Source organism: Argentina silus (genome assembly GCF_951799395.1).
Source record: "Argentina silus genome assembly, chromosome: X".
Taxonomy (NCBI): Eukaryota; Metazoa; Chordata; class Actinopteri; order Argentiniformes; family Argentinidae; genus Argentina; species Argentina silus.
In genome coordinates this window covers 22738333-22757912 of record NC_139653.1, presented here as the reverse complement: position 1 = coordinate 22757912, position 19580 = coordinate 22738333, and the positions used below count along the sequence as shown (strand labels likewise).

Sequence of the window (19580 nt, the reverse complement as noted above, 5' to 3'; positions counted from 1 at the left end):
TGGATTACCTCAGCAAGTGCCACAGCACCAACCACAAGTCTCTCGTGGCCATTTTGTCCAAGACCCCGGTGAGATACCCTCTGATGCTGTGTCAATGGCTCAGCACATGCCTAACAATAGTTATTTCTCAAGTAATTTTGAAATATATTTGTTTGTATCTTCATCACATGAGTTATAATTTCAAGCTTTCCTTTGTCTCTTGCACACCTCACTGACTGTAGATGTACAGTATATATCCTGTAACCATTCTATCCCATTTTGTTGGTATTGTAGATCTCCATCCAGAAGATCCTGCTGGCAGTGTGTCAGAAGGCGGCTGAGACCACCAACGCCTATGAGAGGCACCGTATCCTGCTGATGTACCACCTGTTTGTCAGCCTGCTACTTAAGGAGGTGAAGGATGGCCTGGGGGGAGCCTGGGCCTTCGTCCTACGAGACATCATCTACACACTCATCCACCACATCAACAGCAGGTTGGCATGGACACATACACATACACACACACACACACGCACGCACGCACGCACGCACACACACACACACACACACACACACACACACACACACACACACACATACATACACACACACACACTCTTTGCTCGTTGCTCTAGTCATTTAGTCATTTTATGCCATGTATCAGTTTCCTGTTATCTATTCCTAGGCCTGCCCAGCTGGATGAGGTGTCCAGTCGCAGTTTCTCTTTGTGCTGTGACCTGCTGACCTCTGTGTGTCGCCAGGCTGTGCAGTTCTGTGACGACGCTCTGGAGAGCCACCTGCAGGTCATCATTGGTACTCTCACAGCACAGGTTACGGGCCAGCTTAACATCTCACAGCAGGTAAGACATGGCCACCTCAAATGGCTAACAGTTAAGACACAGGATCCTATGCCCAAAATATGTAGAACGCATTCATTTTCTCTCCATCATTCTCTCCCAGTATTTGTTATTTCTCTTGCTTTTTCTATCTCAGGTGCTCAGTTTGCTGAAGTTCCTGGTGATCGAGAATCAGGACAAACTGAAGTGTGCCATCCAGCGGTTGGAGCCTTTCCCAGACCGCCATGAGTTTAGAGAGCTGAGGGCAGTGCAGCACACACTCAAATACAGCACAGGGACCTTTACTCTCAGACAGGTAACACACACACGCACACTTTCACCCCTCACCTCTATAACTGAATCACACCTCCCCACACAATCGGCATGTCCCATGAGCCTCTCTGTCTCCTTCTCCACAGGAGATAGGTCACTTCCTGTCGGTAGTTTCCAGTGATTCCCTGCCTCTGACTAGGCTAGAGGGGCTGAAGGACCTGAGGAGACAGCTCCACTCCAACAAAGGCAACATCAGAAGGCTGCTAGGAGAGTGCCATGGTGAGAGAGAGAGAGAGAGAGAGAGAGAGAGAGAGAGAACGCAACAGAAAAGCAGCCAGCTGAGGACCTGAGGGATGACATTTAACCCTGTGTGTTTGAATGCCTTTTTACAATCTTGTCTCTCTTAACTCCTTATTAAAGTGGACCCTGCAGAGAGTGTGCTGGTGAAGCTAGTGCTCAACCTGCTACAGCTCTGTAAGCTAGCAGCCAACCACCCTGGGGGAAGAGACATTCTAGGTACAGTATGTATGTTAAACCTTACCTGCCTGTTGGCAATATTGTTTATTGTTTATTTCTTTATTTAACCAGGAAAAGCCCATTGAGACACAAAGTCTCTTTTGCAAGGCAGACCTGGCCAAGAAAGCTATAGCAGTCAATACAATATTACTAAATGTAAAACATACAATACAATCAGCACAACAACATGATCCGGCCTACAGAAAACATTTACACTCCCCCTGAGTTTTGCATCAGTTTTAAACTAATTTAGGGGCACTAGTACATCTAGGTGAAGCATACCTTGTAGACTATTCCATACCTCAGGTACACAATATGAAAAGGGGACTTGAAGTAGCAACCTTCTAGTAGACCTCGTCTGGTAACTGCTTGTGGTGAAGGAGAGCAGGCTACAGAGGTATAGGGGGAGTTTACCCAGAAGGGCTTTGTAAATTAACACATACTAATGTAGCTGTCTGCGTGTGTAAAATGGTGGGTGAGTGACTTGGCATTTGTAACAAAGTGCAAGGATGCATGATAAACTCCATGAGTCCAATATCTGTAACACAGAAGAGGCTGGATGTATGTACAATAAGTCACCATAATCAATTACAGAAAGAAAAATGGCTTGGGCAAGATTCTTTCTAGCTTCAAACAGACAGCAAGCCTTGTTACGAAAGTAAGAACCCAATTTCAGTTTAAGCTTCCTCACAAGGTTATCCATATGCATTTTGTAGGATAGCTTATTGTCGCTTATCAGCTGATATACCCTTTCTCTCATTAATGCTGTGTGTGACCGTGACTTTGCAGAGGCTGCTGGTAGCTGTCTGGGAGAGCTGGGGCCAGTAGATTTCTCCACTATCGCTCTGCTCCATGGGAAGGAGCAGCTCAACGCTCGAGCCTCGTCTCTCTTCTCCACCGTGGAGCCCCAGTGTCTCTTCATCATCCTCAGCTGCATGAACAACGCCCTTACACACCACTGGTACGTCATATACAGCATACCTAATGGGGAATGAGATTTCTCACTAAATCAACACTGACATAAGCCCAGTCAAGCAGTCACTGTATTCTCATACAGAAGTCCTCACTCAATGAGTGTGTTGGCTCTCTCTCTTCTCACATGTGGTTGTGGTTCCATGTGGTTGTGTGTCTTGTCAGTATTGAGGTGAGGCAAGCTGCGGCCCAGTGTCTGAAGAACATCCTGGCTACCCAGTCTGGAGCTGACTTCTGGGAGATGCACAAAGACAACCGGGACCCCATGCTGGCCTACCTGAACCCCTTCAGATCAGCCAAGAGGAGGGTGGGTCCCACATGACATTTGGCCTTATGTCCTTGTCCGGTGTATCTGTGTGTATGTGTTTTTGTGTAATTGTGTGTGTTTATTGATTATTTGTAGGTGGAGCGGGTGAGTGCGGAGGTGAGCTCGGAGGCCATGGAGAGGCTGGAAAGCCATGAGCTATGGGTACCTCAGGTTGGGGGCCATAAGGCCTGGTTGAAGACACTGTGCACAGCACTATTGGACAGTGGAGGGGTCAGGAATGAGGCTCTGCTACACTCACGTCCCCTATGTCTGGTGAGGACATAGCTATTATCTCTCCTCACCTGCAGTATAGCTACTGTTATAATGCTAATTGCTTTGTTCTGTCACAAATGTGAGATATAGTCAGCCTATCTTTGTCCTAACCCATGTATTGTGCCATGTGTTCAGGTGAGAACAGACTTCTGTCAGAAGGCTTTGCCCCTCATCATCCATGATATCCTGCTGGGGGATGTTGACAGCTCCTGGAGGAAGCTCCTCTCCACACACACCCAGGATTTCTTTACCCACTGCTCCAGGAGTGCCCAGGCCTCAAGTCGCTCCACCACTCCCCTCCCCACAGACTCTAGTGGGTAGAGCTCTATTAGGCCTTTTCTACTTAGGTCACCGCCCTTATTTGTATGACATAGCTGTATGTTTCCCATTTAATACTTGATTTTTCCATTAGGGGGGTCTTTACAATTACATTTTGTTGATTATATTTCCAGGAGAGACAGACATTGTCAGTCAGGGTCCATTGGATATGGCCTCTCTGCGTACAATGCTGTCTGTCATTGACTATCTGAGACAGCAACAGAGACCTCTGGATTCTGACAGGTTTGTCTATGCTTTTTGTCTCATACTGCATTGCACACCTGTTTTTAAATACTCTATGGCCTTTTATATGAGCATAGTGGTTAATGATGTTCATTGTGTTTCAGTAAGCAGTGTGGGACGGTGTGCCACTCTAACTTCTGGTTGGAACTGAATTACCTGGAGGTGGCCAGGGCAGCCCAGTCCTGCTCAGCCCACTTCACAGCTCTGCTCTATTCTGAGATCTATGTGGACAAGATCAAATCCAACATGGAGGAGAACCGTAGGTAAAGAGTGCTTCCACCTCTGTTCAAAGATATGTTGTTTATTAAACCTGTATCAGTGCAGTTGGCATAAATGATCTTCTCACAGTGCTCTACTTCTCAGGACTACATCCAGAACGTCACGTAGAATTGCGTTTGATGAGAGCAGTCAGAACTTCACAATTTCCATTATGACTGAGAAGAGTGTGGAAGACACAGGCATAAGTCTACAGGTAATGACATTCTCCTTTGTCGAAATTAATTTAGTCTCATGTCTTATATGAATTAGCCATTGTCACAGCTTGGTACTGTCATGTCTCTATCCATGGTGTAGGATCTACTGATTGAAGTGTATCGGAGTATTGGAGAGCCAGACAGTCTGTATGGGTGTGGAGGGGGGAAGATGACTAGCCCTCTTACCAGGTAACACAGTCCTTTGTGTAGGCCTACAGTATTGTTAGCTAAGTGTGCTCTAGACTAGCAGATTTTAATCTGTATTGTTTGTATCCATGTTTTTAGGATTCGGACATATGAGCATGAGGCCATGTGGGGAAAAGCTCTGACCTCATACGATCTCCACTCCAATCTTGCTGAGGTCACACGCCAAGTGGGCATAGTGGAGGTGAGCAGATATCAGGTTCTACTCATAACTTTGTCATCATGGTTAAGGACCCATAGCTAATGGTGTTTCTCCATTGGTCGTTTAGGGTCTGCGGAACTTTGGTCTGAGCAACATCCTGGCCACGTACCTGCGTGGTCTGGAGAGTGAGGGGGTGGAGTGGGGGGTGGAACTATGGGAGCTCAGGTTTCAGGCTGCATGGAGGAATATGCAGTGGGACTGTGACCTATCAGAAAGGTGAGTGGGAGGGACTATTTACTGTAAGACGGTATAATTAGACTATGGAGACTCCATAGATTTTTATGTTGGTATTGTTGTAGAACATGACAATATTCGGGTTATTGTTGTTGATGAACACCATTGTTGTTTCAGGAGTGAGAAATTGAACCCTGGCTTCAATGAGTCAGTGTTCTGCGCCCTACAGTCTTTGAGAGACAGAGAATTTTCCACATTCGATCAAACTCTTGCATATGCCAGGTAAACAATAATACAATAGTTTCACTCATGACAATTAACTACCGATATAACAGTTTTCTAACTTGGGTATTACCTGAAATGTGTGTGTGTGTGTGTGTGTGTGTGTTGTAGGGGTGCTGAGGTAGAGGAGCTGTGTAGAGGCAGTCTGGAAGCTGTGTCCTCACTCTACCCTGCTCTACGGAATCTCCAGAGCATCAGTGAGCTGGAGAGTGTCCGACAACTCTTCTACAGGTGACATAACCAACCATAACCTCCCAGGCAGCTTACACACAACACACCTCACTCATTAAGAATCTCTATGTGCCAATATATTTGAAATCCACTGTATAGGGTCCATACAATGTATATGGTTAAATACAGCACAGATCCACCAAGGCAGGGATCACATACACTGTTATCTAAGTTGTACGTGTGTGTGTGTTCTCCGTGGCAGCCCCCTGACAGATGCGGGCCTGTCGGAGGTGTGTGTCCAGTGGCAGCAGCACTCCCAGCTGCTGGTGGACAGTGACTTTGCGCTGGTGGAGCCCATCCTGGCCCTGCGCTCTGTGGCTCAGGAGACCCTCATCTCCCGGGAGACTGACCCTGACAGGAAGAAGTACCTCATCACTGCCCTCACCTCCCATCTCATGGAGCTGTGTCAGGTGGCCCGCCAAGCTGGAAACACACAGGTAGAACCCAAAAGTGTGTGTGTGTGTGTGTGTGTGTGTGTGTGTGTGTGTGTGTGTGTGTGTGTGTGTGTGGTTGGTATAGTAGACCTACTGTATATGTGACTGTCCTGGTCTCTCTCCAGTATGTGTGACTGAGTGTATGTGCCTGTGTGCCCTGTGCCCAGCTGGCAGAGAGGGCGGTGTTCCAGATGAAGCAGTATGGTGGAGGGGGCAGTGGCTCCACGGCATCGTCATGGCAGCTGGAGGAGGCGCAAGTGTTCTGGGCGAAGGGAGAGCAGGGTCTAGCTCTAGGCCTTCTGCGACAGATGATCCACACTCTGGAGGAGCAGGTTAGACACTCAGCACGTATATATGTGTCTACACATACTGATGATGCTATTCAGTCTGTCTGTGCTAATCATAACTACACTATGGTCATTCTTCTGTGTCCTGCTCAGGTGGACTTTAACCCTGCTCTGGTGCCAGTGTACGCTGAGTGTCTGAGGCTGTGTGGGAACTGGCTGGCTGAGACGTGCCTGGAGAGTCCTGGAGTCATTCTGGACAAGTATCTAGAGAGGGTATGGTTGAAAATCATAGGACTACATATTTTGTAGATGTACTATCTTCAGGTTCCACAATAGTGTGTGTGTGTACACTTTGTGCATGCGTGTGTACTGTATGTGTATGTGAATGTGCATGTGTGACCTCTTGCAGGCAGTGGAGGTGATCAAGGGCCATGCAGTGGGTTCAAATTCCAAGCTGCAGAGCCAGAGGACCCAGGCCTTCCTGTCTCTGGCCAGGTTCTCAGATGCCCAGTACCAGAGCATTGAGAACTACATGAAGTCCTCTGAGTTTGAGAACAAGCAGGCCTTGCTGGAGAAGGCCAAGGAGGAGGTGGGACTGATGAGGGAGCGCAAGGTTAGCACCAACAGGTCAGTGATGGCAACACAAGTGGGAAATCCCATTGTTGTGTGGTATTGACCTACTGTTTTAATGCAGATGCTCAGATCAACTGTGTGTGTGTGCGTGCGGGCAGTCATGCATGCGTGTGCTGATACACCAAAGCCTCATCCTCTTGGTGCTCTTAGGTACACAGTGAAGGTGCAACGGGAGTTGGAGCTGGATGAGAGGGCTCTGTCCAACCTGCAGGCCGATAAGAGGAGGTTCCTGTGTAAGGCTGTGGAGAACTACATCCAGTGTCTGGAGCAGGGAGAGGAGCATGACACATGGGTGTTCCGCCTAGCCTCGCTGTGGCTTGAAAACGCTGACATCAAGACTGTCAACGACATGATAAAGGTGAGACAATGACACACTCACCTTAAAGGAGCCACTTATACACCCTAACACATCTTGTCATGAACCTGTTTTTAACATTGTTTGCTTTTGAATCAGAGAGAAACGACAGATTGAGATGGTTTAGTGCATTTTAGAGCGGTATTATGTTGTATTGACTTGATTTAAATATGAAGAAATACTAATTCAAAAGGAAATCAGACATAACATGTTCATATAATGTAATTTTCTTTGACTTATGTTGGTACCCTTTTAGGATGAACTGTTGTGTTTGTCCTCAGGGTGGCGTGAAGAGGATCCCATCCTATAAGTTTCTGCCCCTCATGTACCAGCTGGCTGCACGCATGGGCACCAAGATGTCTGCTGTGGTGCCGGAGGATGTGGGCTTCCATGATGTTCTCAATGAGGTACTGTAGCACTGTCACTGTTAACTCAACAATTAGACATTAATTACACTCAGGGCCAAATTATGCTCATTCTATTTAAATATTCAGCACTTACTATCTCAAAAACGGTGTATCTGGTCAACGCCAACAAGGAGAGTATCTGGTGACTCTAAAGAAACAAAGTGGGTGTATTAAGTGGATTTCCTCTGTTCTTCTGATGGACCAGTTGCCTCTCAGAAAGAGACAATTTCTTCAATCATATTCACCTTCCTCTGTCTTCAGCTGATCTGTCGCTCGTCCCTGGAGCACCCTCACCACACACTCTTCATCATCCTGGCTCTGGTCAATGCCAACAAGGATGACAGCTTCTCCCGCGGCCGCCTGTCCAAGAGCGCCCCGCAGCAGCCCTCCCAACTGGACCTGGTAGGACTAACACCCCCTACGGGACCCCACTGAAAGGAGTGTGTGTGTGTGTGTGTGTGTGTATATGTGTGTGTATATGTGTGTGTGTGTGTGTGTGTGTGTGTGTGTGTGTGTGTGTGTGTGTGTGTGTGTGTGTGTGTGTGTGTGAGAGTCTGGTGAATGAGGATGTGTTTTCTCCTGCAGGAGCGCTCTGAGGTAGCCAAGAAGATCATTAACGTGATCAGGAAGAAGAGGGCCCAGATGATCAAAGACATAGAGCTTCTCTGTGATGCCTACATCACACTGGCCTACTTGGACGCCACTCGCCACAAGACAGAGAAGAGTGAGGAGCAATTGCACTGTCCTCATCACACAAAACACAACCACACTCTAGAGCTTCCACAGGGTTTTAGCACTGCCATTGTACTAATGTTGTTTTGTAACTGTATTAAATGCATCTGTGACATGCCTAATCAATGGTAATTACCTTGCGTTCCTCTGTAGAAGCCATCCCTATTCCATCTGATCAGCTCATCATGAAAATAAATGACCTGGATGATGTCATAATTCCTACAATGGAGGTCAAGGTAGAGAATGGATCTGTTCCTCAGTTTGAGCCCTCACAAAATAGTTTCCTTTATGCCTATTAAATTAGTGTCGCTTAAACTACCACATAATGCCATGGTGTGCTTTGAACAATTATGTAGAAAGGTAATGTGTCCATATTTGTTTATCGAAACAGGTGGACCCCTCAGGTAACTATGACAATCTGGTGACCATCAAGTCCTTCAAGCCTCACTTTCACCTGGCCGGAGGGGTCAACCTCCCCAAGATCATCGACTGTGTCGGTTCAGACGGCAAGAGCAGACGACAGCTGGTCAAGGTGAGAGAATCTGTATTATCCCTAAAAATCATAGTGTACATGCGAGTATGCGTGTGTGTGTAATGTATGCTATTCAAAGGTAAATGCACTGCCTTTTGTAACAAAGCCATGCTTAGGAAAAGAGAGGACTTGAGGTTCTGTTTTGACCTCGATTTAATTCCTATGTGGAGTTGTTGTTAATTATTAATCATTTCTTTGTGTAGTATAACAAATCAATCACTCTCCCATGCTTTGTTCATTTGAGTGCATTCCAAAGGGTATTGTTACGTTTGTGTTTATTTGCTGGACCACTTGTCACTCCCAAGCTAATCATTCACATTCACAGTTGGAGAGTCAGGAGGAAATAATACAATAAGTCTGTTTCTCAACACCAGAGAATCACATAAATGCAAGATAAAACACCCATATCCAATAGGAATTACAACTATATTAATTGTATTATTAACTGGAATTTTCTGCGATTTGTCTTTTGGTCAGCTGACTTGACATAACTCTTAGCAATGGGAACACACCCTGTCACAAACTCTACAGAGGTTGGGTCATTTCTGGTGCAGAGTTTGTATGATGTTGGTGACCTTTGCCCTCTTGGTGGTCCAGGGCCAGGATGACCTGAGGCAGGATGCTGTCATGCAGCAAGTGTTCCACATGTGTTCCATGCTCCTGCAGCGCAACACAGAGACCCGCAAGAGGAAGCTCAACATCCGCCGCTACAAGGTCACTGTCTGTGTCTCATATGTGGCTGGTCATATTTATGAGTAGAAAGTTTGCAAATAATTTGTAAACTCACAACCTACATCCTACTTCAGGCACTGGCTACCCCCATCCAGAGACACCTCCACCAAAAGACAGACAGGACACAGTCACAAACTCATAGTCCACGTGCATGCACAGAACACTACAGAAAATCCCCCATGCCATTCCACTGCACAATAATTTATGGACAATAGCCAGATTCAAGAAGTTGGGCTGAGCAGTTGGCAAATATGTGTGTCAAATGTTTCTATATTTCTTTATCCATGTGTATTTTAATATGCGTATTATGCATTTTCTTATTGTAAGTGCCCATGTATTTCAGTATTGTGCTTTACTAAAGTAATGTAAAGAAATTGATCTGTTTGTACAGAGTCTTACTGATGTCAGCTTTCTCTGTTTCTGCCCAGGTGGTTCCCTTCTCCCAACGCAGTGGAGTGCTGGAGTGGTGCTCTGGCACTGTGCCTATCGGGGAGTTCCTGGTTGACCCCCAGAAGGGTGCCCACAAACGCTTTCAGCCCCAGGACTGGACCAACCTAGCTTGTCGTAAAAAGATGATTGTCAGTTCCACTATGGCTGGATTATTACTCCTGTGTTTATGTACTCCTATTCTGGTGGTGTACCCACTCCTGTACTTTTTGCTAAAATCCATATTTCATAAACTTAATGGGGGAAAAAACTATTCATTTGACACAAATAATGAAATAAGGCAATATTGCTATTGCTTGATATATTCTTGTTGTCTATTCTGTAGGAGTCTCAGAGGCTTGGCTTTGATGGGAAATCCCAGGCTTTCAGTGAGGTGTGTCAGAACTTTCGGCCCGTCTTCCGCTATTTCTGCATGGAGCGATTCCTGGACCCCGCGGTGTGGTTTGAGAAGCGGCTGGCCTACACCTGCAGTGTGGCTACTTCCTCCATCGGTACAACTAACCCTGCTCTCCACAACACACTCAGACAACAAACTTTCAACAAGGAAATAATCTGTTCTTAGTCACCACTTCTCTCTTTAGCTTTTAGTTTAATGGCACTAATAACTCCATCCATTGTTTTTGTGGTTGTTTCCCTCAGTGGGCTACATTGTTGGACTGGGTGATAGGCACATCCAGAACATCCTGATAGATGAGGAGACAGCTGAGCTGGTGCATATAGATTTGGGTAAGGGCACAAGGAAATAATCTGCTCTTAGTCACCACTTCTCTACTCTTTACATGGGCATTTTGGGTCAGGCATTTAACAGCTTGACATGTCTTTGTCCCTCTCTGTTCTCAGGTGTTGCTTTTGAACAGGGCAAGATTCTCCCCACCCCTGAGACTGTTCCCTTCAGACTGTCCAGAGATGTAGTTGATGGGATGGGCATAACAGGGGTAGAGGGGGTTTTCAGAAGGTAAGACACAGCACTTTCCCTAGAGAATTGAGACTTGCAGATCATTTTCTCAGACGATTGACTTACAGTGCCCTCCATAAGTATTGGAAAGAGGAAGCATTTTGCTCTATACTCCAACAGTTTGCTCTATACTCCAACAGAGATTTGAAATCAAACAATTACAATGGAGTCAATTCAATGGGTTTTCTTTTTAGATTAGGTTCACCATTTACAAGGTACAACATTTTTTAAATATGCTCCAGAATTATTGGAAAAAAATCATATAATGTACAAATAAAGTACTCATGTTTAGTATTTGGTTAACAATCCGTTGCATGTAATAACTGCCTGAAGTCTGTGACCCACTGACCCCACCAGACACTGGGTATCTTCTCTGGTGATACTCTGCCAGGCCTGTACTGCAGCCATCTTTAGTTTGTGTTTGTTTTGATTTGGTCTTTTTGCCTAAAATCTTATCATCAGGAAATGAATTGCATATTCAATTGGATTTAAATCTGAAGATTGACTTGGCCAGTCAAGGACCGCTTTTTGGCCCTGAAAAACTCCCTAGTTGCTATGGCAGTATGTTTGGGGCCATTGTCTTACTGTATTATAAAGCGCCATCCAATGAATTTTGAGGCATTTACTTGTACTCGAGCAGACAAGATGTTTCTGTACACTTCAGAATACTCAAAACCTTCCTCTTGTAGTCACCCTGGTACATGATAATATTATTCTTATATGTTCACAAGACCATTTTCCAGAGCGTTTTTTTCGGTGCATTTTAGCAAACTGTAACCTGACCATCCTTTTTGAGGATATATAGTGGTTTGCACCTTGCAGTGAAGCCTCTGTAGTTCGGCGGGTGATGTATTCTGTGGATGGGAGTCTCTGACACATTGATTCTCACTCCTGGAGAGTGTTCCTGATCTGTGGGACGGTTGTTTTGGGTTTTTTCTTAATTATGTTGAACATTCATCCACTGTAGAAGCCTTCCTTGGCCTACCAGCCGTTTACAATGGCTGAGCTCACCAGTGCTTTCTTTCTTTTTTAATGATGCTAAAAACTGTTGATTTGGGTAAGTCTAAGGTGTTGGCTATGTTTCTGATAGATTTTTCTAATATTTCAGCCACATAATGGCTTCCTTGACTTTCATTGATGTCTCTTTGGTCCTCATGTTGACAGACACCAATAGCAGACTCTAAATTCATTTCAGATATCACAAAGTCTATATACAGTGCCCTGCCTGAGTGATGGAACAGTGAAGCATGTTTTCTTCTTTTGGCTCTACACTCCAAAAGTTCAAACAAATTAAACAATTAATATGAAGTTCAAGCAAATCCAAAGCCTATAATCAATACTAGACATTGACAGCTCTTTTATGCCTGCACAAATGATGTGATGGAACATATCTAACTTACGAGAGATACCTGTCAAGCCAATTTTCTAATACTTTTGGTGTTCTGAAATAGGGGGACTATGTATAAAAAGGGTTGTAATTTCTAAATGAAGAAAAAGTAAAACATTGAATTAAATCTAATAATCTCTACTTCAACCTCATAGTAATTGTTTGATTTCAAATTCAAACTGTTGGAGTATAGAGCGAAAAGAAAACAAAATGCTTCCTCTTTCCAATACCTATGAAGGGCACTGTACATCAGGATAGTCTTGAAACCTGTTTCTGTACTGTTCAGATGCTGTGAGAAGACCATGGAGGTCATGAGGAGTTCTCAAGAGGCTTTGCTGACCATTGTTGAGGTACACACACATACAAAACATTTGATTCAGTGCCCCTGTGTATGTGTGTTCATTACTGTACATGTGCATCTTATAATTCCTATGATTCCTGTTTGCTGTGATGTACTGTAGGTGCTGCTGTACGACCCTCTGTTTGACTGGACCATGAACCCACTGAAGGCCTTCTACCTGCAGCAGCAGCATGATGAGCAGGCTGAGCTCAACGCCACACTCACCTCCATCCTACCAGGAGAAGACCTGGAGACCCACCGCAAATCCAGGTACTGATTCCCCCGACTCCACAACAGCACCAGGGTAGCACAGGGCCATGACATTATATCATTTGAATAACTACTGTTCTACTCAGATGGGCATACAATATTGTTGGCCTTCTGTATGGTAATGCATCATCTTTTGATATGATATGATGTATTGAACGACACCAAAGAAACATTTAGACATTTTCAACACAAACACATACACACACACATAATGAGTGCTCTGTGTGTCCTTTCCCCTCCTGTCAGTTGTGACAGCCAGAGCTTCAACAAGGTGGCGGAGCGTGTGCTGCTGCGGCTGCAGGAGAAGTTGAAGGGGGTGGAGGAGGGGACAGTGCTCAGCGTGGGGGGGCAGGTCAACCTCCTCATCCAACAAGCCATGGACCCCAACAACCTCAGCCGCCTCTACCACGGCTGGCAGGCCTGGGTCTAGGGCCAACACGCATGGGAGAGGGGAGAGGGGAGTCAGGGGGATGAAGAGTGGAGGGGCAAGTAAGCAAAGGCCAGCAAATGACATTTTATTGCTATTTGTGACATTAGGTGATCAAGTGTCATCAGTGAAGTTGTCCAAAGCCTATAATCCTCTCTATCTATGCCATGTACTGCTAATAATAAATGTTTACCTTTCACTTTATGTACTTTAGTTTGAATGCATTCAGCAGTTCATTTTGTTTGTTTGTTTTCATGGAAGGGCATTGAATGCGTGTGTAAGGTTTTATTATGTTTGTCAATTCTTTTGAAAAACAGATCCATGAAATGTCGATGATTATAGCTTTCAGCAATTTTGAAGATACAATTTTGTTTGCTCTTGAACATGTTCATTGTATCATAAGCTGATAGTTATTTGAAATATGTAAAATAATAAAGATAGTATTGATTTTAGTTTGTATACTGTCATTGTTGGTTGAACTGAATTATGGAGTACACAATATACCACATACTCATTCACAAATTCATTTCAGATATCATAAAAGATATATAAAATGCCCTGCCTAAGTAATGGGAGAGTGAAGCATTGTTTCTTCTTTTGGCTCTACACTCCAAAAGTTTGGATTTTAAATCAAACAATTAATGAGGTTAAAGCAAATCCAGAGCCTAGAATCAATACTACACATTGACAGCTCTTTTAATGCTCTTTTATGCTCTTTTAACACACCTGACCTACCAGAAACACTTATCAAGCCAATTGTCCCATTACTTTTGGGTATCTTAAAATAGGGGGACTATGCATAAAAAGTGTTGTAATTTCTGAATGGTGAAACCAATATGTACACAAATACTATGATATAAAAGCTGAGAATCTCTACTAATCTCATAGTAATTGTTTGATTTAAAATCCAAAAGAAGAAAAAATGCTTCACTGTCCCATTACTTACGCAGAGCACTGTGCAGTAAGTTCATTGGTGTGGTGCAGTGGGCTAGTGTTGCTTACTCATTGGTCTCTCCAGTGTGTTTAAATTTGGTGGTAAACTCCCACCCCATGCCAAACCTTAGGAGTGTCTTACAGATCGCACTCTTGTTTGTTCACTGTGGGGTGAGTAGTGTTGAATGGCCATTTAGAAAAAGATGTAGACTATTGACCCTCAACTGCTATTGAACCTGAACAAGTGGACTTGCAAGTAAGTATTTTATGTCAACATTTATCTTAATGATAGTATGTGCCTATAATGTATAATAATAACAAAATAAAAAACATTTTCTTTTACATTTTGCCTTTGTACATTGTAGAACTGGTATAAGAAACCTAGATACAAACTCTAAAATCTCACTTGATTTGCTGATTTAAACTCTTCAATGTTTTACTTAGAATCTACATGCATTTACTTTTGACATAATACTTGGTTCCCTAATGATTTATATGTTCAAATCTATTAAAAGAATGTTAAAACGTGTTGAATGTCCCAAGGTTTCTCTGAGGGAAAATGACCACTAATCCAGTAAGTTCCTTGCCTTCATCTGGTTGTATTCCCTGGCAAATTGATAAAAAAAAATTACTGTGAAAAGATGCAGATGCCTGTCCTGTATTATATTATGTTTTTATACCTTTGCAGAATCAATATAGAGACTCAACTGTATTTCATCCCTCTCTTTTTCAAATTTGATTAATGTATTTGTCTGTGCATACTGTATGTTTACAAGGACTCCGGTTGTTATGTCATAAATGTGGGGTTCCAGGAGAGTGAGGGGAGACCTCCACCATTTAACTCCACTACAGAGGACCATCCTCAGGTTGTTCACCATCTTGCCGCAGCCTCGGTCTCTCCCCCTGAAATCATTACCTCTATCCCTGCCCGCAAAGGTGAGTCTCCTTCACTCTCCATGTTTCTTCTTTTCAGGCTTTTGAGAATATTGGCACATTTCAAGTGATAATGACAATTACCCTCAACTCACACCTTCACATTTAACATAAAAATTATCAAGATTTGTTTCACATCTTTAAGTTGTTCACTCGTCATATAAGGCTTCTAAAGAGGATGTCTTTCAACCTTTCAACCTGTTTCAGGTGTGAGACAGAGGTGCATCAAGTACACTGTAGCCACTGTCACCAGTGTACTCCTTGTTCTCCTGGTGGCTGGGGTCCTGCTTGCATACTACTGTGAGTATTTGGGTGTTTTGGCCCCTGTCTATCATCTGGTCTTTAAAATCCTGTAAGTGCACTACATTCCATTTGCATCTTAATCACTTTACACTCCCCTATATCCTCTCTCTCCCCACAGTCTCCCCCATGTGTGTGTTTGGAGTGGCGTGTGGTGATGGCCAGTGTATCTACCAATCACAGTGGTGTGATGGAATGAAGGACTGCCCAGCAGGGCAGGATGAAGCTCTGTGCTGTAAGTGTCCCCACCCCCCCATCCCATCTATCATGTTTTTCTCAGAGTAATGTGTTTTCTGTGCTGTATGTCTACAGGGAGGCTGTATAGCTCCAATTTTGTCCTGCAGGCCTACTCTTCTGAGAGTGGATCATGGAGATCTGTGTGTTCAGATGGGTGGTCTAATGACTATGGAAAAGCCACCTGCCAGCGTTTAGGATACAGCAAGTGAGACATTTAGACTCAGACAGAGATTCTTGTTGAGAATGCAATCTATGTATGGTTAAGTAATCAAGCATGAGTTTGGATGACATGAATAAAACAGAATCATATATTCAGTAAAACAGTGTTATGGTATTTGTTGTATTCACCTTAGTTTTTTTTGTTTTTCACAGGGACACATATGTTAAATCTGGCCAACAGAAGACAAATGCAGGTAATGGATTTCTCATACTAAAGCCTGGGTCGAGCCCTGAAATACCCTTAATGCAGCAGCTTGTCAACAGGTCAGTGGACAACACCAACTAATGACTATTTTTGAACATTTTTTTAAATGGCCTACATTAAAATCAAATAATTAAATGTTATCAATGCCTTCTAATGGTTTTCATTTATCATCTTCAGCAAAACCTGTCCCAGCAGTCCCACTAATAGTATTGTAACACTGCGCTGCATCAGTAAGTCATTATGAAACTCTACAGCCCCCACCCTCTGGACACATCTGTAGATCTGAAAGGAATAGGTCATTACTTCATCTTGACTTTGGAATACAAATTTGTCATATTGGTTTCTAGGGTACTAATGTCAACATCTGTCTCTGTAGACTGTGGAAGCAGAGTCACCTCTCAGCCTGGTTTCTAGGGTACTAATGTCAACATCTGTCTCTGTAGACTGTGGAAGCAGAGTCACCTCTCAGCCTGGTTTCTAGGGTACTAATGTCAACATCTGTCTCTGTAGACTGTGGAAGCAGAGTCACCTCTCAGCCTGGTCATGTAGTGGGGGGCCAGGTGGCCAGTAAGGAGGTGTGGCCCTGGCAGGTGAGCCTGCAGGTTAGGAGCTCACATGTCTGTGGCGGCTCAATCATCACCCCCTACTGGATAGTAACAGCAGCACACTGCGTAGTAGAGTAAGTTCAGCACTGGTCTACTACTGACCTTTAGATTCTCTGAATCTGTGTCATCCTGGTTAATTTGACATGCTGTCTCTCATTTCAGTCACCATGATCCGGAAGACTGGATTGTTTATGCCGGAATTACAAATCTTACGTCTGTCTTTTTTAATGTTGGCCATTCAGTGACACACATTGTCACCCATGATTACAACAGAGAGACATGGAGTAATGACATAGCCCTCTTGAGGCTCACCACACCATTGGAGTTGACAGGTAGGTAGGGGTCTTTTTCTTTTGATCAAACCTTGGGCAAGTGTCCTTTTTCTAATGAGAGAGACATTTAAAGGTCCAGTAATGTTTTGTAAAATCTATTCAGTAAGTGACACATTTCTACATATTACACCTCATTCATACTGAGAAACCGTCATCTGTAGCTCGATCATGTTGTTCACTGTAATTGGTTCAATTTCACTACTGGCCACCTCCCTTACCTGCTCCATTGAATTGTGGGACTAAAATCAGCAAGGACTTCCTGAATAGTGTGCAGTGAATGCATTTACTTAAAACGACATGGAAAGGCAAATCTAGTATGACGTCCTGGCATTTTATACATACTAAATTTTAGTACATTTCACAGACAGCAAAACTTTCTAATCTTGCATACTGAAAACGGCTACTAAATGGGTTGCAGTATGAACATTTGGACATGGCCTTATTATGATTTGGGAGGATGTTGTTGTTTGTTGTTCTAACAGAATTTCACTGCGGTGGCCAGAGGTAGCAGATTTCCGACAAACTTACACCGTGCTCCTTTAAAAGCATGACTGAGATTAAACAGTTGCATAATTTTCCTTATGTTTACTATTTTACTAGTGCTAAAATGGGGATACACTATGTGAATGGCTAAGCTTTTAGCACAGTAAATTATGCAAAGTTCTCCCTTTATGTATACAGATACTATAAGGCCTGTCTGTTTGCCCAACACCGGGTTGGACTTCACTGCTCCTCAGACTTGCTGGATTTCAGGGTTTGGCAAAACTGTGCCTAGTGGTAAGTTGGCGTTACGTAGGATTTGTGAGATTGAAAAACTGGTAGGTAGAGCTTACTTGTGACCTCTGTTATTAGTACTCTATTAAATATCAACAATGGTTATGTAAAATTGCACATTCATCTAGCCCAGTGTGAAGATGACATTGAGTAACAGCTCACCAACCCAGGCAGTGTGGATTTGTATCATCATACTTCAATTCAAACAGAAAACTAGATGTTCTCCGAAGGAGATAAGGGAGACCCCTCACTATGGGACATGCGTTATGTGTACCTATTCACTGAAACGCTATTCTATCACGCCTGTACAGGCTGAGGATGGTTGCAAGCAGGTAGCCCCATCTAATGCCTGGCTTATAAAGGTCACCGCAAGCGCTCTAATTTTATCCAGCAAACCACTCCACCACGAGCTCAGTGTGAGAGGGCCCCTGCGGGTGTAGTCGCCACTCGCCTGGCACATGAGTGACCCTGAGGGACAACAATTTTTCACTGCTTCACGTCAACAATCTCCATGCCACAGACAGGAGTTGGAGAGAACACATTTCTCCTTGGTGATTGACGTACACCACTGTGGACGTATTGTCCGTTCTGACCCCAGGACATGATGTCCCTGTAGGATTGGGATAAAGTGCTTGAGGGCTAGAAACACTATGTAGAGCTAAAGGACGTTTATGTGGGCCGTACCGGGCCTGATCACACAAGTGTGTAGTGCACCCATCCCAGAAGTGACAATCTGTCGTCACAACCCTTTGCTTGAGAACTCACCCCATGGGTGAGCCCCGGAGCCAGGGAGATGGGTCTCTCCACCACTCCAGTGTTGCCAGCCGCTGTGTGGTGATGAACACTCATCATTGCCTGTGACTAATGGGGCTGGAAGTCTTGCATGTGGAGGTGACCAAGCTGAACTGCCACAGTTGATGAACCCTTTAAAGCCAAGAGCCTCAGACACATGTGGGGTGAAACACCTGCAGACACCCATCCAAGGCTGTGTGTCTGGCTGGGGTGAGGAAAGCTCTGAGCGAGGCCAGAGTCAGACCTAAAAATGCCACCGTTTGGGTGGCAATGAACAAGCTTTTGGCATGATTCACTTGGAAGCCAAGGTCGAGCAGATGTGACAGCAGGATTTCTGTGGGATCATGACATGAATGCCTCTCCCCAATAGGGGGGCAATGGTGGCTTCAACACACTTTGTGAATCCTTGGGGCCAGGGACATACAAATACCTCACTCTGCCATTCGGTCAGTCACGTCTAAGTGGGAAAATCTCAGAAACCCACTGTACGCCAAGACCCTCCCCCTTTCTTTAGAACCACAAAGTAGCAGATCTGGAACCCCATCTAGGATTCTTCCTCAGGAACGACTCAGATCGCACCCTAGGCAAGCAGAGAGGATATTTCGTCCCTGTGTGCAACTGATTGCGAATGCTGTAGTCCTGTGACACCATCCAGTGGACCCAGGGGAGACTGAGCACACGTGCCACTGCTCCGTACGGAGCGACAGAGAGTCCATGTGCTCCTGAAATGTGAGGGATGTAACCCCTAGAGGGGGCAGGTCGCTCGCATGCCCGTTGAATTTGAGGTGGAGTTTTGTTTTTATTGCAGGAACACCTCTGGCCCCTGCGGCTGGTAATTTTTATTGCAAGTAAAGGTGCCAATCTGTCCCAGCTGTGACTTAGTGGGTGTAAGGGGGCCTGTGCAGTGCTGCCTATTAAAGGTGATGTGATTACGCTTTGGGTCTGCCCCAGCCAGGGCACGGTCATTTACTTGGTCATTCCACTGTCTGAGTCTCGTAGGGCCTGGGGGGGGGCCTGACCGGAGGGGCT

At 44.6% G+C, this 19580-nt stretch overlaps 1 protein-coding gene across 1 annotated transcript in view; it reads left to right on the top strand.

Moving 5' to 3' along the window:
• The window catches only part of LOC310822288 (serine-protein kinase ATM-like), a gene marked incomplete at its 5' end in the record, with an annotated part of 18376 nt that extends 4715 nt beyond the window's left edge, over positions 1-13661 (top strand). The window contains 36 exons of the mRNA XM_083694633.1: positions 1-68; positions 274-473; positions 665-839; positions 973-1131; positions 1235-1367; positions 1509-1604; positions 2394-2565; positions 2742-2883; positions 2980-3156; positions 3292-3469; positions 3609-3717; positions 3822-3980; positions 4081-4189; positions 4291-4379; positions 4476-4578; positions 4664-4812; positions 4948-5052; positions 5164-5283; positions 5486-5720; positions 5885-6049; positions 6158-6277; positions 6414-6631; positions 6788-6995; positions 7274-7399; positions 7661-7801; positions 7985-8123; positions 8285-8367; positions 8523-8663; positions 9261-9377; positions 9824-9973; positions 10168-10333; positions 10482-10568; positions 10683-10797; positions 12471-12534; positions 12646-12794; positions 13041-13661. The exon at positions 1-68 is cut by the window's left edge and continues 59 nt beyond it. Of these exons, the coding sequence (XP_083550759.1) occupies positions 1-68; positions 274-473; positions 665-839; positions 973-1131; positions 1235-1367; positions 1509-1604; positions 2394-2565; positions 2742-2883; positions 2980-3156; positions 3292-3469; positions 3609-3717; positions 3822-3980; positions 4081-4189; positions 4291-4379; positions 4476-4578; positions 4664-4812; positions 4948-5052; positions 5164-5283; positions 5486-5720; positions 5885-6049; positions 6158-6277; positions 6414-6631; positions 6788-6995; positions 7274-7399; positions 7661-7801; positions 7985-8123; positions 8285-8367; positions 8523-8663; positions 9261-9377; positions 9824-9973; positions 10168-10333; positions 10482-10568; positions 10683-10797; positions 12471-12534; positions 12646-12794; positions 13041-13224 (5051 nt within the window). The 3' untranslated portion in view covers positions 13225-13661. The remainder of the gene's footprint in view (positions 69-273; positions 474-664; positions 840-972; positions 1132-1234; positions 1368-1508; positions 1605-2393; positions 2566-2741; positions 2884-2979; positions 3157-3291; positions 3470-3608; positions 3718-3821; positions 3981-4080; positions 4190-4290; positions 4380-4475; positions 4579-4663; positions 4813-4947; positions 5053-5163; positions 5284-5485; positions 5721-5884; positions 6050-6157; positions 6278-6413; positions 6632-6787; positions 6996-7273; positions 7400-7660; positions 7802-7984; positions 8124-8284; positions 8368-8522; positions 8664-9260; positions 9378-9823; positions 9974-10167; positions 10334-10481; positions 10569-10682; positions 10798-12470; positions 12535-12645; positions 12795-13040) is intronic.
• Between the last annotated feature and the right edge of the window lie 5919 nt (positions 13662-19580).